The 26,516-nt window shown below is 43.4% G+C and overlaps 1 protein-coding gene across 2 annotated transcripts in view; it reads left to right on the top strand.

Annotated features, from left to right (window-relative positions):
- Positions 1 to 26,516, top strand: part of CARD14 (caspase recruitment domain family member 14) — a 46,330-nt gene that overhangs the window by 6,294 nt on the left and 13,520 nt on the right. The window contains exons 1-10 of one of the 2 annotated variants that reach the window (XM_072112319.1): positions 8,067 to 8,160; positions 8,259 to 8,490; positions 13,855 to 13,992; positions 14,081 to 14,406; positions 15,558 to 15,734; positions 17,178 to 17,297; positions 19,383 to 19,508; positions 21,554 to 21,706; positions 23,049 to 23,189; positions 24,732 to 24,811. In XM_072112319.1, coding sequence (XP_071968420.1) covers positions 8,280 to 8,490; positions 13,855 to 13,992; positions 14,081 to 14,406; positions 15,558 to 15,734; positions 17,178 to 17,297; positions 19,383 to 19,508; positions 21,554 to 21,706; positions 23,049 to 23,189; positions 24,732 to 24,811 — 1,472 coding nt within the window. In that variant the 5' untranslated portion in view covers positions 8,067 to 8,160; positions 8,259 to 8,279. Of the gene's footprint in view, positions 1 to 8,066; positions 8,161 to 8,258; positions 8,491 to 13,854; positions 13,993 to 14,080; positions 14,407 to 15,557; positions 15,735 to 17,177; positions 17,298 to 19,382; positions 19,509 to 21,553; positions 21,707 to 23,048; positions 23,190 to 24,731; positions 24,812 to 26,516 lie in introns of those variants that run through there. The other variant, XM_072112320.1, reaches the window with a different exon arrangement.

Genomic DNA, 26,516 nt, shown 5'->3' on the forward strand with positions numbered 1-26,516 from the left:
TAATTTGTTAAAAATTGCCCCATTCATTGAAGCCTTTTTAAACCTCAATATCAAGGGGTTCAAAAATCCTGAGGAAATATTAATTTACAGTATAAAGCATTAACACACTAACTCTATGGGGCCCCGGGATGGTTCCCTGTTAGGGTGTTATGGGTGGCCCCCCCATGTGTAGAGCCTCTACAATATCCGACGTGCGGAGTGGAAGGGCGATTAAGACTGGCGTTAGATATACATCTCCTGCTAAATTCCCCTCCGTGCTTCTCCCCTTGTACAATTCCCTGCATTGTGAGTGTTGGGTTGACCTTTCCGCAAAGTTAGTTGAAAGTTTAGATAAGTAGTAAGTAAACTCACGAGCAGCAGCGTAAAGTCCCATAGTCCTAAAGAAAATAAAGATTTAACAACTAGTTGAAAAAAAATCCTGGATTATATTTTTTGCCTCTTTGTGCTCGTTAACCTTCTTCTGTATAATATTTTTATAAAATGTGCAGGAACATAGCAGAAAACGTGTGTTAAAAATAGTTTTACCTCTTAATGGAAACATCCCTGTCATTCCCTCACAAGGTCAATGCCAAAAATATGCAACGCATCAACCCAAAGTGACAAAGTAACATAGTTTATAAGTCTAGAAAAATATCCATGTCTGTCCAGTTTAGCCTCTTATCCTACTATGTTGCCAAAGCCTGCTATAAACACAAAGCCTTTGTAAAGGGTTCTAGGCCACCCTTAGCACATGTATTTAGAGGGAAGTCGGGATGAATTGTTATCCAAAGTGTATGGCAATCTTTATTTGGCCATGAAAATTTGTGTTGTGGTCAATGATTCATTATCAGTGGTGTACGACAAGTTTTGGTGTTGGGCCTATTATATTATACTTAACTGAATAGCACTGTGTCCATTTCTGTCTTCTTTACTGTAGGAGCTGTAATTCTGTGGAATAGCCTAGCTCAGGAGCTGCTCACAGCAGTAACAGCAGAAGGCTTAACGCAAACCTAATTTTTAGCTGGTGACAGGTTCCAATAGCCGGTGCTATGCTGATTTTAAAAATGCCTTTGTCGGAATTCTGAATCATTTATAAAATCTTTATAAAACTTTATTTCACATTACCTTGCTCCCTGCCAGCAGTGTGTGGTGTGCCCAGGGAAGAGGCAGCCGCAGCCTGTGTGTGTCTGTGTCTCAGTGTCCTCCCCTCCAAACTCATCCAGCTCCCTGCTGTGGAGGAGAGGAAGAATACATCCATGAGACGGAGACACAAACACACAGGCTGCTGCATCTGCCCCATCCACCAGGACTCACCACAGGCTGCTGGGAGCCAGGTAATGGGAAATAAAATTTTCTAAAGTAGTGAAATGATTCAAAATGCTGACAAGGGAATATTGGCCCTCCACATATAGCTAGCATAGGGTGACCATGTCCTCAGCAAGAATGGAGTAGCGAGTCACTCAGGTTTGTCGCAAGTCTATTCATTTTGATGGAACTGCCAGACATGGCTCCTGTTCTCTTGATTGATGGGGGTCCCAACAGATAGACCCTCACCATTCAGCAATATACTACCTATCTAATGGAGAAGTCAATACTCTGAAACTTCAACTAACCCCTTTTAGCCATAATGTGTTTCAAGATTTCAAGAGTCACAAATTTCATTGGTTTCTATTGTGTTTTGGTAGAAGATGCAGATCACCGACATTTTCTTTCAGATTCAAAGTATAATTTCCATATATAATGATTATTATTACTTATTTATGGGGCAGTATTAATTCCATGGTGTTGTACATTCAATAAGGGGTACAGATATATTTAGCCGAGAACAAAAGTGAGTCCAAAATGCAAAAACTAAAGAGTTCTGGAACAAGTAGAAGGAGGACCCTGCTCGCCAAGGCTCACAATCTCATATCTCATCGTCTCGAAAGACCAAGATTTAGCCATATCTATCTCCAGCATTGTTTTGTATGTAGTTGCCCATTACCTTATCCCATGTCCTCGGGCAAGTGGCAGCCAGTGACACCAACAATATTTTGTAGAATGGATTTTGGTGAACTACTTAACAGGCAGAGCAATTCCCGGAAAATTATGGAGAAGTGGAGTGGGGCCTACAGTAGACCTGTCTTGAGAGAATTTTTGGTTAGGGGCACAATCTATAGCTCAGAGGTGAACTTGAGGGGAGTGTGGTAGATAACAGAATTGGCTAGGGAAGAAGAGGGAGATAGCCAACCTACCCTTTCAGATAGTTTGGCTTGGTTCACCTAGAACAGTGGTGGCGAACCTGTGGCACTGGTGCCAGAGTTGGCACTCTGAGCCCTCTCTCTGGGCACCCGCACAATCACCCGAGCACAGAGTTCGCCAGACAGGACTCAAGGCCTCTTGCAGTCCCAGGACCCTGGAAGGAAACTACAATGATAATCCAAAACTTCTTCTTCTTTCTACTGTATTGGTGTCCTCTGGTGCCTATACAATTTAAACCTGTGACAAAGCAGGGAGTAATAAGTTACTGCTTTAATTGTCGCATTGGCACTTCGCAAAAAATATGCGGGTATTGGTTGTAGTTTGGGCACTCGGTGTCTAAAAGGTTTGCCATCACTGACCTAGAATGTTTCAGTGTGATGGTGGTCGGATGGTGGTCAGAGACAGAGCTCGTTTGAGGTGGTTTTGAGTCCCATTAGAGGGATGAAGATCCTTCTTAGCATTTCACTGGTCGGTAGATTGCTTTGTTGTTTCTGCTGGAGGTGAGCACAAAATATTGGATCAAAAGGGACCTGATGGCTTTACCCAGATAGACCGCTCAATACTGTGTTTCGCTGTGTGACTGGGGCCCATAGTATTTTCAATTCTGCAGGAATTGTGTTATCCATGATCTCTAAAAATGGTCGTAGTTGTAGTGTGATTCGGATTTTCGGAGAGTGGTCTGAGTCAGATGAGCTGGGACAGAAAGATGTGGGTCCCATTGTTATGTCGATAAGAAGGTGGAGATCCGGGCCTGATAAAAACTTCTGTGAGTCTTCCAAGTGAAAACTGATGGTGAAATGAGGAACACTAGAGACTATATCACATGTATCACATGGACCAACCATCCCCCATACTGCAGTCAAAAATTATTAGAAATTTCCATCACTGCATCCCATATTACACTGGGTTCTGTTGGTTCAAGTTGTACTCATTGCAACCAATTGGAGTTTGAACCACCAAGAATTGTACCTTAAATGAATTTCCTGTATTCATCCAGTACTTCAGGGTTTTGGACCTGCTCCCGGAAGTCCTGAGGTGTCAGAGGACCTGCTTTGTCCAATCAGTGGCCATCTGTCTTGAGACATCACTTTTAGGGGACTTCACTTCCTGTCTTGTTGCCTGGTTCTAGGAGGCTTCTCATTAGATAAAACCAGTCATGTGACCCCCAGAACTTACAGCCAAGTGAAAGCCAAAAACTGGAAATCCCGGAGTGACATGGGGACTGAATTTTTGTATTTTTTTGTGTTCTTTTTTTCCCACCCCAGCCCCCTGTGGGTTTTTCATATTCTTGGAAAAACCCTTTAAGAACTTTTGTGTCAATGTTGTATTGAGCTTTCTGCTGAAAAATGTACCTGCCACGTGTGTACTGCGGCCAATACCCAAAACGCTTACCCACCTGCGCCTACCTCAAGGTCCACCTTCATCTCTTATAGAAGGGAAGTTCCCAATAAGAATAGTACACCAGAACATGACAAATTAAGTAGCAAAACAATCAGGCTCATCTGAGGTCATTCCTAATATAGTGGTTGACAGCACACAGGAGGGCCAAGAGGCCATTGAGATGACTAACAGCCAAACTTGCATCCGATGGTTAATCTTTACTGCAATGCAGGAGGAAACGTTAATCAGTGCAGAGCAAGGTAGGGATGTTACAGGCAAATATTACTTGACAGGTTTTCTAGAACAAAACATAGTCACACACACACACATCTGGTCTCCGGTTGGGACCTGCTTTGGCCAATCTGTGGTCTCCTTGGACCATGAGATGTCACTCTCTTGAAAAACCTAGTTAATACATACATAGAGTCTGTGACCGATAGAAATGTTGGCTCGCTCTTGTTGACTATTCTCCCTAATGCTCCACCCTCAGGGCTGCACCATATATATTTATACTGGGACCCCAACTCATCCTATAAAAGATTTTGAGAAAAAACACTTTAGCCTCTTCCCCCCATTACATGCGGCCTCCAATGTCGATAGTTATTGTTTCTAGAAGTGAGGTGTGTTTTTTAGTTTCACCCTAGGGCGAAAATCAACAATTAATGGAATGCATGAAACATTTAGCAGGGGAAAACCCTAGCATAAACTTATACCATCGATAGTGACTGCCCTTGTGTGGGTGTAGGACCTTACAGGACTTATTGGCCCTTGACCTTTTGCTTTACTTTGGATGACTTAGACAACTCGGCTGGTACAAGAGTTTCTCAGAATTGTAGTAACAATTGTAACTGACTCCTAAAGTTCTTTATTGTAGCACCTGGATACAGAGGCATCACACTTGCCGGATGCACATATTGGCAAATAGGCCCAGCACTTGGCCGTAGTCTAACTATAGCACTCTACATCTGGCATATCAGAAAACAATCTCACCTGGCAGGATTTGCCACATTTTCATGCTTGAAGCAATCTGACACACAGTATTAGGCTACACAATGTCACCCAGTGTATTTACAGGTGATAAAAAGGGTTGGTCACTTGGCTCCTAGGTCTGTACTGAAGCCACCTAACTATAACCAGATAGTGAAGCACTTCATTTTTTCAATTTTCTTTTTGGTTTCTGATTATATTGTACAGGGAGTGAGGGGAAGAGTGAGGGGTCTGTGACATCATATATTGTCAGTAGTGATGTAATGATGGGTCAGTGTTATCTATATAGAGGTCATTGTACAGGGAGGAGGAGATAAGCTGTGACATCATCTATTGTCAGTAGTGATGTAATGATGGGTCAGTGTTATCTATATAGAGGTCATTGTACAGGGAGGGGGAGGAGATAAGCTGTGACATCATCTATTGTCAGTAGTGATGTAATGATGGGTCAGTGTTATCTATATAGAGGTCAGTGTACAGGGAGGAGGAGGAGATAAGCTGTGACATCATCTATTGTCAGTAGTGATGTAATAAAGGGTCAGTGTTATCTATATAGAGGTCATTGTACAGGGAGGGGGAGGAGATAAGCTGTGACATCATCTATTGTCAGTAGTGATGTAATGATGGGTCAGTGTTATCTATATAGAGAACATTGTACAGGGATGGGGAGGAGATAAGATGTGACATCATCTATTGTCAGTAGTGATGTAATGATGGGTCAGTGTTATCTATATAGAGAACATTGTACAGGGAGGGGGAGGAGATAAGCTGTGACATCATCTATTGTCAGTAGTGATGTAATGATGGGTCAGTGTTATCTATATAGATGTCATTGTACAGGGAGGGGGAGGAGATAAGCTGTGACATCATCTATTGTCAGTAGTGATGTAATGATGGGTCAGTGTTATCTATATAGAGGTCATTGTACAGGGAGGGGGAGGAGATAAGCTGTGACATCATCTATTGTCAGTAGTGATGTAATGATGGGTCAGTGTTATCTATATAGAGGTCATTGTACAGGGAGGGGGAGGAGATAAGCTGTGACATCATCTATTGTCAGTAGTGATGTAATGATGGGTCAGTGTTATCTATATAGAGGTCATTGTACAGGGAGGGGGAGGAGATAAGCTGTGATATCATCTAATGTCAGTAGTGATATAATGATGGGTCAGTGTTATCTATATAGAGGTCATTGTACAGGGAGGAGGAGATAAGCTGTGACATCATCTATTGTCAGTAGTGATGTAATGGTGGGTCAGTGTTATCTATATAGAGGTCATTGTACAGGGAGGAGGAGATAAGCTGTGACATCATCTATTGTCAGTAGTGATGTAATGATTGGTCAGTGTTATCTATATAGAGGTCATTGTACAGGGAGGGGGAGGAGATAAGCTGTGACATCATCTATTGTCAGTAGTGATGTAATGATGGGTCAGTGTTATCTATATAGAGGACATTGTACAGGAGGGGGAGGAGATAAGCTGTGACATCATCTATTGTCAGTAGTGATGTAATGATGGGTCAGTGTTATCTACATAGAGGTCATTGTACAGGAGGGGGAGGAGATAAGCTGTGACATCATCTATTGTCAGTAGTGATGTAATGATGGGTCAGTGTTATCTATACAGAGGTCATTGTACAGGGAGGGGGAGGAGATAAGCTGTGACATCATCTATTGTCAGTAGTGATGTAATGATGGGTCAGTGTTATCTATATAGAGGTCATTGTACAGGGAGGGGGAGGAGATAAGCTGTGACATCATCTATTGTCAGTAGTAATGTAATGATGGGTCAGTGTTATCTATATAGAGGTCATTGTACAGGGAGGGGGAGGAGATAAGCTGTGACATCATCTATTGTCAGTAGTGATGTAACGATGGGTCAGTGTTATCTATATAGAGGTCATTGTACAGGGAGGAGGAGATAAGCTGTGACATCATCTATTGTCAGAAGTGATGTAATGATTGGTCAGTGTTATCTATATTTATATTGATGACTTGATTCAAAATAGCAGAATAGCGAAAAGAACTGAATTTTAGGATTTCTCATAACACAGACATTGATTACTTGATTTAAAAATAGATCTTTTTTCATGACACCTGAGTTATGTGCCAGACATATTTACCTCAGGCTAAATTTTTTACATCACAAAGGGCTAAACATACGTAAGGTACTTATGCAAGAGTTCTGCTTCAGCTTTATTACCTAGAAACATAAATTCCAAAATCTACAATCTTTTTTTAGAACTCACTGCCCTTAATAGGCTTATACACGCCCCCCTTAGCGCTTCTTACCCGCCCACTGTTCCAGCCAAACTATCTCCTCCTTAACGACTCGTCGGAAATCTCGTTGTCTGCGCGGTAGCTCGCTCTCTTGGTGATGCAACCGGTGACAACTAAAGCCGAAGCCACCAGAGAGACAGAATGAGCCCCCCGGGGCACATGTACATATTCTTAAATGTTGAATTTTGTACAAAGGAGGCCATAAATAAAGAAAATTGTGACAGATCCTTAATCATTCTGCACACATGCCTCCACAAGTGACATTGCTTTATCAAGTCACTATTCGTTGATAAAATTCCCCTTTAAAGGGAACCTGTCAGTAGAAATTGACCTAAGAAACCACTACCAGTATGTTGTCAAGCAGCTGAACACCTTCCAGATTGTGTTTCTTTCATGGCCCAGTGTGAAGGCATCACACAGAAAATTAACTTTGAACTGAGATGTAAACTGGTTGTATAAAGTCAAGGAGGCGGAGATTATAACACTGAAGTGCTCAGAAAGCCCCTTCACTGTAATTGATGGTCCTGCATCCAGAGACATCACTAACCAGATCTCCTGAAGTCCGATGCACAATGTCAATCCCAGAGGAGGAGGAGTTCAGTGCTCCCCACCTTGACTTCAGTGCTAAACTCTCCGCCTCCTTGACTTTATACAATCAATTTACATATCATTTTAAAATGGATTTTCTGTATGATGCCCCCACACTGGACCATGAAAGAAACAAAAACTAGAAGGTGTTACGCTATTTGACAATAAACTGGTAGTGTTTTATTAGGTCAATTGCTGATGACAGGTTCCCTTTAAGATTTTTTCTATTTATATCAGATCATGTGGGTCTGTAATCCAGCACCCCCTACAGATCAGTAAGAGAAACCCCTATTTAATCTCATAAAATATTTGGCTGTAAATCACGTGGAATCAGCAGCGAGATTTTTGTGGAAAGGCTACAGCTCGCCACTTTCGCTTTATCTTTGTTGTATGTTTTTTAATGTTACTAAAAATAAGTCAAGTTGGAAAAATCAATCATGAGACGCTATTTTCTACTCCTTTCTAGATGAACTTTGATCATTATTATTTTAACTTTTTTTTTTTTTTTACTACGTGGAAATTCTCCAAGCCCTTGGGGTGAAATTCCAACAATGTCGTGACACGGTGCGACTACAAACCAGGGTTTGGCATAGAACTTAATGCGCGGCACTTCCTTGTATGTTTATTTTCTATCCCTCGCTGCTGAGATACTCATTATTGGTGTGTGCTTGTGTGTAGACTGTACATGTAGCTTTCTCTAAGAGGTAAGTCCTAGTGAAGGAGGATAATCACCTACCTACAAAGCCTCAAGTTACGCAATATCTCGCCCTTCATCTAACTCAACGATTTCTAATTTTTTTAGGTATTTTGACGATTACTCATAATGGCGACACAATCGCAGGCTGATCCGGAGTTAATGGACCTGGAGGAGGAAGAGCTGTGGGAGATTATTAATAAGCACAGATGTAAAATTGTACAGAGATTGTCCCCGGGACGACTTACACCGTATTTGCGTCAGGCAAAAGTATTAGACGCCATGGATGAAGAGGAAATTCTACATTGTGTGAAGTTTTCTACCAGGGCCATGCGTCTGGGTGAGTCTTACAAGATAAATATTTGGTGTACGGAGTTGAATAAGGTTTAGTTTTTGCGGGAAGAGCTGAGGTTTTCATGGATACCAGCTTGCAATTGATCAATTTTTTAGAATTAGTTTTTTGGGTTGCAAAATTGGAAATAAGCAGCAACATTTGGATGTTTTTTTTTATGTTAAAGGGAATCCAACATCAGGATAAAGGATTGTATGCAAATGAGTCTGAGGGGCTCCAGACTCCATATTAGTTAATGGAGCCTAGAGCCCCTCAGGCTGATTTGCATACAGTCCTTTATCATGGTGGTAGATGTACTTTAGAGGTTGTACTAATTATTATCTTTGCCCCTATCGATAATGGTCCATTTTCGTGATCAGAGCAGTTGGTTCCTGTCCGATCCCGAGAACAGAGGTCCCATTCTTACTAATTGAATAAAATTGGGGGTTGACAATGCTCCCTGCCGCTCCAATCAATTCCGTGGGAGTGTTGTAAAATTGTGTCTATGAGAGCACCGGAGATGGCCAAGTGTGTGCTCTGCAGTTTGCATAGTATTGAATTCAATTCAATTAGTGAGAATGTGATCCCTATTCTTGTGATCGGAGGAGGTCCATTCCAGGGATCCCGGCAGTCAGACCCTTCCCGTTCAGTTACCTGTGGATAGTTAATAAAAGTAACATTTAGTGTGACCCCTTTATGGGATTCACTGTATGATTACATATTTTCTGTGGTCACTGGAAGATGGAGGACTCTTCGCTGATGTGTAGGTATTCCCCTCTAATATGAGCTGCTGGGATCTCCTTCTATCTGGGCGTCCTCCCTACCGGTGTCTCGTCTACAGCCCAACATCTACCGGGGTATTCTGGGGATTCTCTATACCGCTCTACATAGGATACATCACCAAATACTAAATGCCCTCATTAATCCCCTCGATTTATTCTGTCTGCCTGTTCTAAACATATGTTTATATGTGAATTATATTATTAGCCAAGAGGGAGGTAACCTTATATTTTCATCTTTCTATCTTATAACTTATACAATTCAGTTGCTTTCTGTTCAGTAATATTTTATTTTCTCTGGGGGGTGTCTCTGACTCTGAGCGCTGTATGAAAAGTACAGCTACCGCCCCCTTGACTATTAATATCTAGTAACAGGAGCAATATATTTAGAACCAGTGGATGTACAGGCGGTCCCTTACTTAAGAACACCCAACCCCTAGTTACAAACAGACCTCTGGTAATTGGTAATTTACTGTACTTTAGCCTTAGGCTACAATAAATGGATATAACAGTTATCACAGGTGTCTGTAATGAAGCTTTATTATTAATCCTGATTCTTATGACAATCCAACATTTTTAAAATCCAATTGTCACAGAGAACAAAAAAATTTTGCCTGGGGTTACAATTATAAAATATACAGTTCCGACTTACGTACAAATTCAACTTAAGAACAAACCTACAGACCCTATCTTGTATGTAACCCGGGGACTGCCTGTATTTATTGTAATATTGTAATGAACCATTTGTACTTAGATATTAGAAAACATGTGCAATGTCTCGCATATATCAGAGGCTTCTGTAGGCTGGAATACTCCCAGCATGCACCGGTCTCGCATCAGCTTTTTCTACTCCTGTACCTTAATGGGGTATTCCAGGAGTAAGCATAATTAATATTCAAACGGGTCATTAAAATATAAGCCAATATGTAATTAGTTGTTATTTACATTTTTTCTCTCCTTAGCATAAAAATGCTGTAAACGTAGACTGGAAGGAGGAATTAAAATGTTACTGGCCCTTTAATCAATCCGTTAATTTTGTCCCAGTGGAGGAGACACAGGACAGAAGATGGCCGCCGGTCATCTGTTCATATAACATGTCCTGTAGATGCCTGGGCAGGTCATGTGATCATCACTAAATTTGACTATAGTCGGTTGCTTACATTGCGCTTGATGTCACTGAGGGAGCAGGGCCTATCACAGTTAGGGGGTGGAGCCAAACTGTCCTATCAACCTATCATCAGGGAGCAAAGATGGCAGTTACACACATCATTACTATGGTAACAGAGCAAGACAGTGGGGCACATTTACTAAGGGTCCGAACGCCGCATTTTCGTCGGGTTTCGTGGGTTTTTTTCAGATTTGCCCTGAATTTCTCCGGGTTTTTGGCGTACACAATTGGATTGTGGCACATCGGCGCCGGCTTGCATGCGACAAATCAGGGGGCTTGGACGTCGGACAATGGGACTGATTCGGACAAACCGCGGAATTTAAAAACAAAATTGTGTCGCAAGATCAGCAATCACATGCACCGGGAAGAAGAAGGTGAACTCCGGCGGACCTGAGTGGGGGGAATCGACACATGCAGGAAATTGGACGCACGATCTTAGTGAATCGCTGCAGACCCGAATGCTCATCGGTCAACACACGGGGGGGGATCGCGACGGGACGGGTAAGTAAATGTGCCCCAGTCTGTTAGATCATCACTGGGAGCAGAGCATAAGAGGGAGGAGCTGTTACTGATAACTGAGGGATCATAGGAGTTGTAGTATCCTGTGGTGCCCATCTTGGAGTTACCTTCACCTACTTTAGAAATCCCATACAATTTTGTGAATCGTAAAAGCGAACTATTAAAGTTCCATTACGTGATTAATGTTATTGAGTGTTGTTGTATTCAGTTCTAGTTATAGCATTAAGGGTTTTTGTATCAGACGTTTATATTCCCGGAATACCCCTTTAAAACTCAATGGGGATATGTACCATGCCAAGGCATGTAAAAAACTGGATTTTTACCATTTTTATTAGTTAGGGGGCAGGATGGGTAGGGGTAGGATGGGTAGGGGCGTGAATTCCGTGACCAGTGTATTAACCTTCGCCTTGGCCGGACAAGAGGCAGAAGCTCGAACTGAAATCTCTGCCAGGTCTAACCTGTTGGCAATTTCATTGTGGCGCACATTCTTAACACTGAATTAAGAGACCAGAACATCTAAGGCAGCATGGAGACGTTTTTTTCAACTTTTTGGACAAGTTGGCATGACTTGAAGTAAATGATCTTGTCTTGTTAAACAAGGTCTGTAGTCTAATATCCAACATTATGCATAGAAAGACAAATCAGGTGTAAGATATCTGCTTTGCCTAAATGTGTACCAGTATTATTGAAATCTGACCAATAAGTTGTAGTACAGGCGGTCCCCTACTTAAGGACACACGACTTACTGACGACCCCTAGTTAGAGACAGACCCCTCTGCCCACTGTGACCTCTGGTGAAGCTCTCTGGATGTTACTATAGTCCCAGGCTGTAATGATCAGCTGTAATGTGTCTGTAATGAAGCTTTATTGATAATCCTTGGTCCCATTACAGCAAAAAATTCTGAAACTCTGATTGTCACTGGGGCAAAAATTTTTTCGTCTGGATCTACAATGATAAAATATACAGTTTCGACTTACATACAAATTCAACTTAAGAACAAACCTATGGACCCTATCTTGTATGTAACCCGGGGACTGCCTGTACTTCTCATTTATATAATGATTCTAAAGTACAGTAATACATAGGACCTCGCTTTCCCAATTGTCTACGACAACCAGCTTATAGAAAGTTGTTTAATTCTCTGGAACATTGCAGCGAAATAACCGAGTATATAAACAGTTCCGAGAATAGAGAGTGGAAGAGACTGGGCAAACCGGTATCGTGAAAGCCAGGGCCACGTAAGCGACCATGCTGGTACCCGTAATATACGAGAAGAGATATACCACAGAGATAAGAACTACCGTCATTTACCATGTCACCCACTGGAGGAACAAAGGTGGAAATTCTACTATCTTGTTTCTCCGAAAATAAGACGGGGGTCCTATATTTTTTTTTTACTTATTCTCAGGGGACGTCTTATTTTTTTCATGTCACTGAAAATTCTAATTTATTCAAATATTATATAATTCTATTGTGAATTTCTTGTGACTCCATTGGTTTTTGAACCATTGGACCCAATTTCTCATGTCTAGCAATGGCAATTCCTTCATGAGCCCCTCTTGTACATGTAGATGCTTGTAGCACATTGGGACACATTTACTTACTCGGTCACCGGCAAGTGCATTGTCCGACTTGAATGCACTGTGCCGCGATTCACTAAGATGGTGCGCCCGATATCCTGCATGTGTCGCTTCCCCACTCAGGTCCGCCGGAGTTCACCTTCTTCTTCCCGGTGCATGTAAGTGCATTGGATGCGACACAATTTGAAAGTTAAATCCCGCGCTTAGTCGGAATCGGTTGGATCATCTGGCGGCACGCCCCCTAAATTGTGTTGCATGGAAGCCAGCGCTTGCTGCGGCAAAAGAAGGGTCAAGTGCGACACAATCGCAACGCAGACACCTGTTAAATACCTGTCCAAGCCGTGCAATCCCCGAAAAAGGCGAAAAATCCAAAGAAAGTGCGATCCGCGACCCTTAGTAAAAAAGCCTCATTGGGGCTCATTTACTAAGGGTTCGAACGCCGCATTTTTGTCGTATTTCCCGAATATTTCCGATTTGCACCGAATTGCCCTGGGATTTTGGCGCACACTCGATCGGATTGTGTCGCATTGGCATCGGCTTGCACACGACAGAAATCGGGGGGTGCGGTCGTCGGACAACCCGACGGATTCGGAAAAACTGCAAATTTAAAAAAGAATTTGTGTCGCAAGATCAGCACTTTCATGCACCAGGAAGAAGAAGGTGAACTCCGGGGGAACCTCCGTGCAGCAGCGACACATGCAGGATATCGGGCCACGGACCTTAGTGAATCCCGGCAGACCCAAATCAGTTTCGGACAAAGCACCGTGGGATCGCAACTGGACCGGGTAAGTAAATGTGCCCCATTGTGTCAACTCCCTCTTCCCTGCAGCTTCCTCCTCCTCTTCTCTACTCTTGAAAAAGAAGAAGGAAGAACCCATAGAGCGGTTACATACAATTTTCATTGCCTTAGAATTATTCCAGATTTATCAAACCACCAAAACCCATACAAAAACAATGGGGCATATTTACTTACCCAGTCCATTCGCGATCCAGCGGAGCGTTCTCTGTGGAGGATTCGGGTCTACCGGGGATCGCGTGCGCCAAAATCCCGGGGCAATTCAGGGAAAATCGACACAAAACGGTAAAATCGGGTAACCTGACGTAAAAACGCAATTCGGGCCCTTAGTAAATGACCCCCAATCTGTCACTCAAAACATTTTTTGAGGAAGGTCACTGAGCGCCCTCCAACCTTCAGTTGGGAATTGTAAAGATTGAATGTCCATGTTCGGAAAATTTCATTTCAGTCAATGAGCTTTCCAGTAGGGTCTACAAATGTTTTCTATGTTTTTTTTCAATAAAAAGACAATAATTTTTTTTTCCTTGCAGGGCATTTACTGGATTTGCTCCACACCCGGGGGAAGAATGGAGCCATTGCTTTCTTAGAGAGCTTAATGCTGGTGTATCCCGAAATTTATACCCTCATTACAGGGAAGGAATCTAATAAGGAGCCCAATAGTTTAACACGTAAGAAAAGTTTGGTTTAGTTTTTTGTTTTTTATTTGTCCATATATATAATGTATATTCTTTACCCCATAACGTGCTTTATCGGCAGGACTTATCGAGAGCAGCCAGCTGAGTGTCCTGCTCATGAACACCCTGAGTAGCCTGCAGGAGGAGCTGATGCAGGAGAAACAGCTGAAGGGGACGCTGGTGCGCCATCTCCACAAGATGCGCGAGAAGCAACAACAGCTGAAAGAAGAAGGCGAGTGCATGCGCAGTATAGACGGCGAGAACCAAAGACTGCGCCGAGAGATGGACGCCCAGTACCAAATGCTGAGCAAACTGAAGGACGAGCAGTACGAGCTGTCCATGCGATACTCACATGCGCTACAGGAGAAAGATGCCGTACAGAGCAAGAATAGCGAACTGCAGGAACAGGTGAGCAATGGTGTAAAGAATAAAGCTACCGCTACATTGTGTCCATGAAAAGAACTCGGCAGGGAGGTTGTTCCAAACATCTTGCAGAACTGGGCAAAGATCTTCTAATGTTGAACATTTATTTTTGAACAACAAAAAAAAAATTATTTAATAACGTCATCATCTTCTGGAACATCATCGTAACTCTACAAACCTGAATTTCGTTGAGACTATTGCCTTTAGAATTATTGGACCCAATTCCTCATGTCTAGTAATGGCATTTTCCTCATATGAGCCCCTGTTGTTCATGTAGATTTTAGTACATTGCTCCCTTTTTCATTTAGCTCCCACCTCCCCCATCTCCATGTTCCCTTTAGCCAGCAGGCCCAAAGGTGGTAGAATTTTAATTACTATATCTTCTGAATTGTGGCACCTAGACACAATTCTAGTGTCATTTTAAAGAGGTGGCTAAGCAAGGTGGCTTAGTGGTTAGCATTGCAGCCTTTCAGCGCTGGGGTCCTGTGTTCAATTCCTACCCAGGTCAACATCTGCAAAGAGTTTGTATGTTCTCTCCGTGTTTGCGTGAGTTTCCTCTGGTTTCCTCCCACACTACAAAACATACTTGTAGGTTGATTAGATTGTGAGCCCCATTGGGGACAGGGACCAATTTGGCAAACTGTGTGCAGCGCTGCGTGATCTGTGTGCACTATATAAATAAAGAATTATTCTCCCCTTTAATAAAGATTGTGTTTCTGGGTGCCAGAAATACTCTGGGAGTGGGAGTTTAAAAACAAGAAAATCCCACTGTCAACTGTAACATTAACAGTGGATATCCCTGCTTCCATAGCACATAGAAACACAGTCCTTATGTTATTTTAAAGGGGAGAACTTTTAAAAAATGACACCAGAACTGTGTTTCTATGTACTCTAGTTCAAATGCAGCTTTTCATTAAAAAAAGCACCTGCAGCTTATACTTAGTTGTTGTCAAGGGGCATGATGGTGCCTCGTTTTATTTTAATTTTAATCCAAATCTTGAGAGTGTGAGGTCAAGAGAGTGAGAGTCATTCAGCGCCAGTCGCAGCGTGCATTACCATATAGCACTAGTAATAATTATATAATCATGTCATATTTTCTTCCTTATTAGCTCTCCTACCAGTAGACTCTATTACAGGGATCTTCTTTTCTGTGCACCTTGCAGTTCTATTCCGTCAAAGAGGAGCTACAGAGAGTGAGAATGGAGCTGCAGGCAGCGCAAAGCTCGGCCAACCGCGTCAAGTGTGACGAGTATCAGGCGCTACAGAAAGAAAACCGGACGCTAAAGGAGATGCTGGAAGGACAGAATAAGCTGGTGAGAAATGACATTACGTGCACTGGGGGTTAATAGGATAACAATATTTTAGCCTTAATGACCCATTGTGGTTGGATAAAAACTTACGGAGATATTCCTGGTGTATAGACTAGAGATTGCACCCAAATCTAATGCCAAATATAATCACTTCCTATTGCACTGGATAATAAACCTTTTGTTTGTCACTCTCCAAATTCGGCAACCAATAAGTAACCTTTAAAAAAATTCCAAGTAAATGCATGTTTTTATGATTCCCAGTTTGTGGTGGTGGGCACAGATAGTATGGGGGGCACGTGTAACCCCATATATTATGAAAGATATCAAAACAATAGTCTAATAACAATACTCTAATAGTCTGTAAGAAACCGTCCTAAGCCCATCGCCATCCGGCAAATTTGGTGCGACAAACTTGTTCCACGCACTTGTCGAATTACAGAATCTAGAATCACGGAATTGGACTCAGAGGGGGAGATTTATCAGAAGTGCCTGAGAGATAAACTGTTTTAGTTGCCCAAGGCAGCCAATCAGAGCTCAGCTTTCATTTTCCCAAATTAAAGCTAAGCTCTGATTGGTTGCCATGAGTAACTAGAACAGTTTTACCTCAGACAAATCTTGTAAATCTCCCCCAGAAAGTTAGTGCAATGGCGAAGGTGGGGGGGGGGGGGGGCGAATTTGTAACATATGCCACTGCCCTGCTCCTTTGGATATATCCGATTTAGTGGCCGACTGTACTGGTGTATAGTTCTATCCCATGTCCTTCTTTGCCTGGGAAATGTGCTCTTATCAGCGACCATTCAGGCTTCAACAACCACAGGCTATAGCCACTGCGCAGGCGCAGTATAGAATAATCGCAATGCCTGGGGAAACAAGACCTAATACACGTTGCCCAGTGATTCTGGTTTCAGTAAATCTCATAAGCGTGTTTGTTGGAACAAACTCACTCATGGGCAATGAGCTTTAGGGTGACAGTAGGCCTTAAAGGAAATCTACCACCAGGATGAAGGATTGTAAACCAAGCACACTGACATACTGGTGTGTGCCCCCTCTGGCAGGATCTGCTTTTCTTTTATTTTTTTATGTTCTGTTTTTTTTAAAAGGCTTTAAAATGATGCAAATAAGCCTGAGGTGCTCCGGGCTCCATCGGTGTTAATGAAGCCTGGAGCCCCCCCGGGCTCATTTGCATAATTTTAAAACGTTCTTAGTAAAAAAAAAAAAAACGGGGCATAAGAAGCTAAGAGAAAAGAAGATCCTGCCAGAGGGGACACACACCAGTATGTCAGTGTGCTTGGTTTACAATCCTTCATCCTGGTGGTAGATGTCCTTTAACTCTTTGACCCCTCTTATTTCGGCACCTATTGCTGAAACCTTGATTTTCCTTATCCATTAACATACAGAAATGTCATCAATGAAGAATTTTGTATAATTTTGTATTCATTGTAAAAGGTCAAAGTGGATGAACCAAACCAGTATTCAGAGGAAACATTACCAAATTCAGACGAGTTAATGACTCAGCTCAGGACAGCCAAAAATATCATTGCTGCTGGTGAGGCTTCCGAAAAGCTGGTAAGTCCTGTTACTGTTCTGAGTGTTCATAGATTTATTACCCATTAGGTCACATGTGTCATTTGTTTTCTTTTGTCACTTGTTAAAGTTGGCTGAAGTCGCTGTACTTTATGTATATTTCTAAATTTGCCGTTGTGATGCATGCCGGTTCTTTTTTCCCTTAGTTTTTTATAAAATTTTTTTGACTTTTTAGGTGCATTTGTGGTACTAAGCATGGGTCAGTTGTACTTTGTTTTGAACCCAAAAAGTCTTAATTTGCTCTAAAACAAAGTCGCAAAATAAAGAAAACATCTGTCTCGGAAATTCTTTAAGACCCCGAGCTAGTTGCAAAAATGCACCTAAAAAGTCCCCTAAAAATCAAAAATCCCACAAAAAGAAAAGAAAAAACAAGTCAAAATAAAGATAAATGTCCCCCATTGTTTGGTTATCATCTGGGCCTGATGACATGGGCTCACCAAACAACAATTTCTATTTTAACACAATGGGGCACATTTACTAAGGGTCCGTCGGGCGCATTTCCGTCAGGTTTCCAGAATTTTTCCGATTTGCCCTGAATTGCACCGGGTTTTTGGTGCATCGGCGCCGGCTTGCATGCGACACAAATTGGGGGGCGAGGCCGTCAGACAACCCGACTGATTCGGACAAACCGCGGAATTTAAAAAATAAATTGTGTCGCAAGATCAGAACTCACATACGCCGGGAAGAAGAAGGTGAACTCCGGCGGACCTCAGCGGGGGAAGCGACACATGCAGGAAATTGGAAGCACCATCTTTGTGAATCGCGGCAGCTCCGAATCCTCGTCGGACATTCCGGATCGGCAGCGTGACGGGACCGGTAAGTAAAAGTGCCCCAATCTCTTGAAGCTCCTGTGGTCAGATGTGAAGGACACACATTACAGGAGGTTTAGATCACTATGTAATGTAAGGCATATTCATGGAAAAAACACTGATAAACCTGCCTCATGCAAAATAAAGCAATCACTCTGGGTTGGCTAAAATTTTCTTTGGGGTTTCGTACCTACTTCAGGCTTTGAGTTCTCTCCCATAACCTAAGGAAGACTTGAGTGCCCAGGCAGAGCACCTACGCAAAGGAAGAAGATGGCCGACACAATACTCTTCTGGAGGACCTTGGGTCCCGGCATCCATGTGGATGTTACCAAAGACATGTACCTAGGGGCGTAACTAGGAGAGACAGGGCCCCATAGCAGACTTATTAATTGGGCACACTTCCCACACCACACACACATCTAGCATTTTCAAAACCAATACTGCAGATGCTGGGGCCCCCTGACACTGTGGGCCCCATAGCAGCTGCTATGGCTACTACCTCTGCATGTACCACGTATCCAAACATTGTATGGACCAAAAAAAACATCTCTTTCCTGGCAGAAGTATCTCCTAATAGCAGTGGACTGTGGATAATGCCCACATTATTGTACAAGGATAGTATATGAATCATTTAATAGTTTCATAAAGGGAATCCATCATCAGTTTGACCATAATAAACTAGGTATAGGCCCTGGAAAGTAGCAGCCGAGCTGTGATAAGTGAATTTTTAATCCAGGTTTACAGCTCCTACAAGTGCTATGGGCGGGTCTTTTCAGCCTGAAGAGCTTTCTGCTCTTTGAAATGAACTATTCCATAGCCCCTCCCCTCTGATGGACTCCAGTAAGTATCCAACCTAAATCCCGATACTACTACTTCTAGCAGAGGGGAGATGCTGTGCAACAGAACAATGCAGAGAGCAGAAAGCTCTTCGGGCTAAAAGATCCGCCTATGCCCTTGTAAGAGCTGCAGAACGTCACTTTTCACAGCCCTTTCACTACTAAAACAAATGAAAGGTTACACAGATCCCCAGGGCTGCTCCCTGACACTTGGTGGACCGTGCTCAAGTGGGTGAAACTAACAATGAGGTTTGGTGAGATGGATCAGATTTTTCACTGTTGCTCCCTCCAAGTGTCTGGAGCTTTGTATGGTCAAAACTGCTGACAGATTCCCTTTAGTCATGGTAGTTCTATGATAATACTCTCAAATATTCTATATATATTTGCATTGTCCCAATGATAACATCTTGTGTCTTTTTCAGTGGAAAGAGGAAAAGGAGACGATACTTCAAGAATGTCGACACTTACAGAATAATTATGACATCCTGAAGAAGAAAACTGAAGCCTTCCATGATCACGTTGCTGAACTACAAAATGAGCGTGACCAGGTACTGAAAAGAGCAAGTATAACTGGGCCTGTTCATGCTTCAGCGTCATCCTCCGCCTGTAAAGTTCACCTCTAATTTTTGTTATTTAGTTTGTATTCTGTCCTGCACTAGTCTGAACTCTACCTTATTCAGTTCTGGCTGTGTTAGAGGAAATCTACCACCAGGATCCAGTATTGTAAACCAAACATGCTAGTGTGTGCCCCTTCTGTAAGGATCCATCCTTATTTTGGTTTTTGAAGTCCTTGTTTTGCAAGAAAACGGGGCACATTTACTTACCCGTCCATGTCAAGATCCCTGATCCGGAATGTCCGACGATCATGCATTGTGCCGCGATTCACGTAGGTCGTGCGCCCGATTTCCTGCATATGTCGCTTCCCCGCTCAGATCCGCTGGAGTTCACCATCTTCTTCCTGATGTATGCAAGTGTATTGTCTTGCGACACATTTTTAATGTTAAATCCTGCGCTCAGTCCGAATCCGTCGGATCATCTGATGGCCCGCACCCCAATTTCTGGTGCATGAAAGCCGGCCCGATTGCGCCAAAATCCGATCGGGTGCGACACCGCCCCCTTTTAAATGCGGCGCAAATCGGAAAACGTCGGAATATCCAACGTTTTTGTGTTCCGCTGACCCTTAGTAAATGATCCCCAATGTCTTTTACATTTATACAAATGAGCCTCAGGGGCTATGGGTGGTGTCACAAGAGCCCTATCTGGCTCTGCCCTCTCTTAATTGTACACTCCTGGATTTTGGCAATGCCGGCTGTGCACTGCAGAGACTTGCCGAGAGGTGAGTGATGTCACCGGCTCTCTGGCTGGGGGCAGGAGGAGGGGAGCATTTTAGCATCTGCTAAAAGAAGTGCATAATCAAGAGACAATGGAGCTCAGAGGGGCTCTGGTGATGCCCCCAGTGCCCCTCAGGCTCATTTGCATAACCGTAAAAGACTTTTTTGGCAAAACAACGTCATAAAAAACTGAAAGAAGAGCAGATCCTGACCGAGTGGGCACACGACCACATGTAAGTGTGTATGGTTTATATAACTGGATCCTGGTAGTATATTTCCTTTATTTGTTTTCCATAACACGTGTCTGTCTCCTGTTGGCTTGTTCAGCTGGTTCTGACCTGCAGACAGTTAAGCTAGCTATGATGGACAGATGTCTCATCCACCTACATTCCTCCCCTCCTGATCTGGTTTGTCTGGATGTCAGGGAACCAGTCAAAACACCTTCTAGACCAGGATTTATATATATCTTAAGAGGATTGTCTGTCCACTTCCCAATGTTGCTATAAGTCTTCCATGGATCTTGATGGCGTTTTCCGGACTTCTGCATTTATACTTCTTTGACCTATTGCCTTGATCTTCTGACCATCTATTTGTCTCTCAATTCTGTACTGCATTGTCCTCTTGGTTTTGGTGCAACTATTCTTCTGTGTTTGTTATGTCCAGTTTTTGTCTCTGTGTTTTCACTGTGGTGCTCGAAGGAAACGTCAACCAGTTGCCACCTACCGCTTCAAAGGATTTTCCCACCAAAGAAAATAGGCCCTATCCACAGGATCGGTGGGGGTCTCAGTGATGTTCGGCAATCTCCGTCAGCTCCATAGAGATGACTGGAATAGAACAGACATGTACGGCCATCTGCTCGGGTCATCTCAGGGAGCGACAAGGGGTCTGGCGGCGGTACCTTCTACCACGATCTCGTGAGGGACAGCTAGGGGGTCTAGTTTTAAGGCTGGCAGTTCGTTTATGTCCTACCTTTCCATTTTGGCCGTTCCCTCAATGTTACAGTACCCAAGAAAGTACAACCATGTTTACTCTGATACTATGATACATGAGTGGTTGTATAGTTATGGCAAAATATAGAAATATTTTGAAACCAATAAAGAATGGGATCCCTAGATCACACATGTGTTCCACCACCAGTTTTCTGTCTAGGAATGATGGAAGTAGACAAGTGCATTGCTCTTCAAATAAAATGCAGCTATCTCTACGGCTAATTCATTTCTAAAATAATGATACTATAATTACTCTGTAATTCTTTGGCACAGGCATACAGAGCAAGAGACATGGTCCAAGCCGAGATCTCACAATTGCTGAATGAAAAGGATTCGCTAAGAAAACAAGTTATGGATCACACTGAATGTAACACAGAACTCAAGCAGCATATCCGAAGTCTGGAGGCGCAACTCCGGATCTGGATGGTGAGATGTGATTCCGTTAAAGGAAACCTACCATTTAGAATGGTAGGGGTAAGCTGTAAGTACCGGGCACCAGCTCAGGGTGAGCTCAGGGTGAGCTGGTGCCGGTACTTACTTTCGTTAGTGTTATAAACCGCGGTATTGCGGTTTTAACACTTTTTAAACTTTAGAGCAGAAGAAATAGCGGAGATGTTGCGCGCGCACGGTCGCACGCAGCGCCGAAGCCCCTTCTGCTCTAAAGTTTAAAAAGTGTTAAAACCGCAATACCGCGGTTTATAACACTAACGAAAGTAAGTACCGGCAACAGCTCACCCTGAGCTCACCCTGAGCTGGTGCCCGGTACTTACAGCTTACACCGACCATTCTAACTGGTAGGTTTCCTTACGAAAGTAAGTACCGGCAACGGCTCACCCTGAGCTCACCCTGAGCTAGTGCTCGGTACTTACAGCTTACACCGACCATTCTAACTGGTAGGTTTCCTTTAAGTAACTTATCTGGAAACGTTTGGCAGTCAGAATAATATACCCCATTCCTATATGTCTCTGGAACAGGGGTACTCAACCTTATTTGGTCCGAGGGGCACAGGTCTTCTTTAAAGGGGTTTTCCCACACAGTTAGGCCCTATCCACTGGATATAGAGATCCAACACACTGGGGCTCATTTACTAAGGGCCCGAACGCAGCACTTTCGTCGGGTTTCCTGAATATTTCTGTTTTACGCCGAATTGCCCCGGGATTTTGGCGCACGCGATCAGATTGTGGCATTGGCTCCGGCTTTCACGCGACAGAAATCGGGGGGGGGGGGGGCGTGGCAGTCGGAAAAACCGACAAATTCAGAAAAAAACGGAATTTAAAAAACGTTTTGTGTCGCAAGATCAAGCACTTACATACACCGGGAAGAAGATGGTGAACTCCGGCGGACCTTGGCGCAGCAGCGACACCTGTTGGATATTGGTTAGTGATATTGGATATTGGAGTTTAGTGAATCCCGACAGAACCCGAATCCTCGTCTGACAATGTGCCACGGGATCGCGACTGGACCGGGTGAGTAAATGAGCCCCATAAAATCCACATTGATCAGCTACTTAACCCTTAGACGATATCATCTTTGTAAACGTGTTGTCCGCTCAGAAGCTGAACAGGCGCGAGGGTTTGTTACCGGAGAAAACTCGGAGAAAAACAAGTTTTTAACCCTTCAGATCGCTGTAATTTTTTACAGATTGCTATTTTGTGTATTTTGTATCAGCATTTATAAAGCAAAACTAGTAGCGCCCCCTAAGTATCGGCCTTAGTGGTTCAATAAAATAAAACTTTTCACTCTTTACTTGTTTTATTTTGGCGGACAGATGAGAAAAGATACGGAAAATCAAGACGCGGCGGAGCACACGTACATCTGTCAGCAGTTTAAACATCAAAGACTGGTGCGGATGGATGCAATTGGTCCCTCTGATGATGGCGACAAGGCATCCCCCGGCAGCTTACCCGAGGTCCGTTTAATCATTTCATTATGGAGTTAATGTTTAATTTACCATAAATTATCCTTCTTAGAATAAGTCACAGATTAAAGAGGTCAAGAATTAAACGGTTTTCAAAGAAATAATTATCTTTTTTTTCTTCAATTATACATAAAAAAAAAAACTTGACCCCTTTTTTGGTAATACATCGGGTTTTATTTTTATGTCATTTCAGTCATTTTTTAGAATATTTTTTTAAAAATTTTTCTCTTAATATAGAGAAAAGATGTAAAGACACAAAAGGACAAAACCTTGGGGGGAGGTTGATGATTTTTTTCTGTAATTAGGACTGACACATTGGGGGTCATTTACTAAGGGCCCGAATCGCGTTTTCCCGACGTGTTACCCGAATATTTCCGATTTGCGCCGATTGTACCTGAATTGCCCCGGGATTGTGTCGCACGCGATCGGATTGTGGCGCATCGGCGCCGGCATGCGCGCGACGGAAATCGGGGGGCGTGGCCGAACGAAAACCCGACGTATTCGGAAAAACCGCCGCATTTAAAAACCGAAAAAGTGTCGCTTGGTGACCGCTTACCTTCACCTGGTCCGAGGTGGTGCATTCCGGCGCGTGGAGATGATTTTCAGCGCAGCAGCGCCACCTGGTGGACGGCGGAGGAACTGCCTTCATGAATCCCGGCCGGACCCGAATCCAGAGCAGAGAACGCGCCGCTGGATCGCGAATGGGCCGGGTAAGTAAATTTGCCCCATTAGCTCCAGAAATTCCCTACAGAGTTTATCTAGGACACATGAAGTTTTTGCAGTTAACCTGGTCCCTGCCATCCAGGACTGTTAGGAGGGAGGACCACGGCTGTTTCCTTATTTGCATATACATAAATCGGGAATGCAGAGATAGTAATAAACTATCACACCTCTCTCAAAACGTATATTATTCTCCGTTGTAAGGATACATTGGGTGGACATATCCTTACCACGGAGGGCTAGGACGAATCCCGGTGTCCAATCGTATCTAGCCCCCACAATCGCTGAGTTATCAGTCCAGATATCTGACCATTCTATTCCTCTCCGCTGTCAGAGAGTAGGTGCTGAGAGTGGGCGTGTGTTATGATGATCTTCTCTGACACGCCCCCTCCTCTGCTCCAGCTCCTGCTCTCTGACAGTAGAGAGGATTATAATGGTCAGATATCTGGACTGATATCTCGACAGCCGCAGGGACTAAAAAGAAAATTTTAAAGTGGCTCCAGAAATGCGTAACAGCCCCTACATAATGTTATGCTCATCTTCATATGTGTTGGGTGGTGAATGGTCCTCTTTAGAGCCTGCTACCCACTATAGATATAGCCCTGCAGTTTTAAATTGTCTAGTTTGTAATCACCTCCTCCTAAAGTTATTAAAGGTATCTTGCCCCCTCCCCATCAACCCTCTAAGCCATTATCTGTTCCCATCCCCCAGGTATTATCTAGAAGTCTTTAGAATGAATCAGTTTTAGAATGTGTCTACCTTGTATCAGTATCTGAGCATCTTTTCGTCATTGTGTTCTTCTACTCTTGGCAGGACCTTGCTTCCCAGGCGACCAGTGGACATAACTCCTGCAGTTCATTACATGATGAATATATCTCTGGTCTTACGAAAAGGTAAGAGGCTCAGACACACTTAAAGGAAACCTACCATCTGATTTGATGCATTATGAAGCAAACATACCTTGAGAATGCTGTAGCTTCACTGATGCAGGGTCATATCTTGGTTAAGCTGAGTGGTTTTGCTGAAAAAATTATTATAGCATTCAAGACCTTGGGAAAGCTGGGTCAGGCTAGCTGCCTGCATAAACACATTACACACAGAGGGGCAGATTTACTTACCCGGTCCATTCGCGATCCAGCGGCGCGCTCTCTGCGGTGGATTCGGGTCCACCGAGTTCACCGAGCTGGGCTGAGTGAAGGTAAGTGCAAGCTCCGCGACAAATTTTTTGTTTTAAATGCGGCGGTTTTTCCAAATCCGTCGGGTTTTCGTTCGGCCACGCCCCCGATTTCCGTCGCGTGCATGCCAGCGCCGATGCGCCACAATCTGATCGCGTGCGCCAAAATCCCGGGGCAATTCAGGGGAAATCGTCCCAAATCGGAAAAATTCGGGTAACACGTCGGGAAACCGCGAATCGGGCCCTTAGTAAATGACCCCCAGAGATTTTCATTAGACGTGGAGGTTAGTCAAGACATGGCTAATCAACCTGAGCTGGATCACTCATACACAGCAGCTGGGGGATGTTGCAGCAATTGATTATTCTGCCTTCAGGCACAACCCAGAGATTACATCATCCTCTCCTGCATTGAATAACTAATGTGCTAGGAGAAGCGCTGAACCAGCCACAGAAGCGAGACAGCTTCATTATCATAATTTTATAATTGTTTTATCAGCAAAATCACTCAGATCAGGGATTAACCAAGATATGATCCTGCATTAGTGTAGCTACAGCATTCTCAAGGTATGTTTGCTTCATAATGTATCAAATAAAATGGTAGATTTCCTTTAAAAAAACGGATATGTTCACATTAGAAATAAAAGAGGTATTCCCAGAGGATATTTTAGACATACTTCATAGATCCCACCACTGTGGATTATGGTAAGAGAAGAGGTCTATTGACCTTTGTCCAGGGGCGTAACTTGAGGGGGTGCAGAGGATGCGTTCGCACCTGGGCCCAAGAGGTTTAGGGGGCCCTCATAGTGTCACTTTCTCATATGAGAAGACTATTACTATAAACCATACATTATAGTCGGGAGCCCGGCACAGACTTTGCACTGGGGCCCATCAGCTTCTAGTTATGCCACTGCCTTTGTCTTACGATGGAAACGCGGTCACATTCTGGATTCAAGCCAGTAGCTGCGGTTACCTGCTCTTATTGGACTGGACTTGGTCAGTCCTACCACCGCTCCATTCAGAAATGTGAGACAGAGGTTGATATTTTAGGTGCAGGTCCACACCCAACAGGTATTTATAACACATCCTATGGATAGATCATAAATACCAGAGATCCTCTGTAAAGTTTGTGTTCTTAGGATTTTGTCTAGCAGTAGCATTCAGCTTTTTATAACAGTAGTGATAAGTAACTACCATGACAATTGCGCTCCTCTCATCCTCCCTCAGTCCCTGATAAACTGACAGTCACGTATGTGCTGAATTCCATCTTGCTAGCAAGACAGACAGAGTTTCTGTTGAAGTGCCAGATTACATAGCAGCTTTATAATAAGGGTGGGGGTAGCATAGGTCAACAGAAGAAGGTACAGGATGCAAATTGCAAAATGAGGGGATCTGAAAATATGTTTTTTGGTCAAAGAGAACCTGTC

This window comes from Engystomops pustulosus, chromosome 6 (genome assembly GCF_040894005.1).
Source record: "Engystomops pustulosus chromosome 6, aEngPut4.maternal, whole genome shotgun sequence".
In the NCBI taxonomy this organism is placed as follows: domain Eukaryota; kingdom Metazoa; phylum Chordata; class Amphibia; order Anura; family Leptodactylidae; genus Engystomops; species Engystomops pustulosus.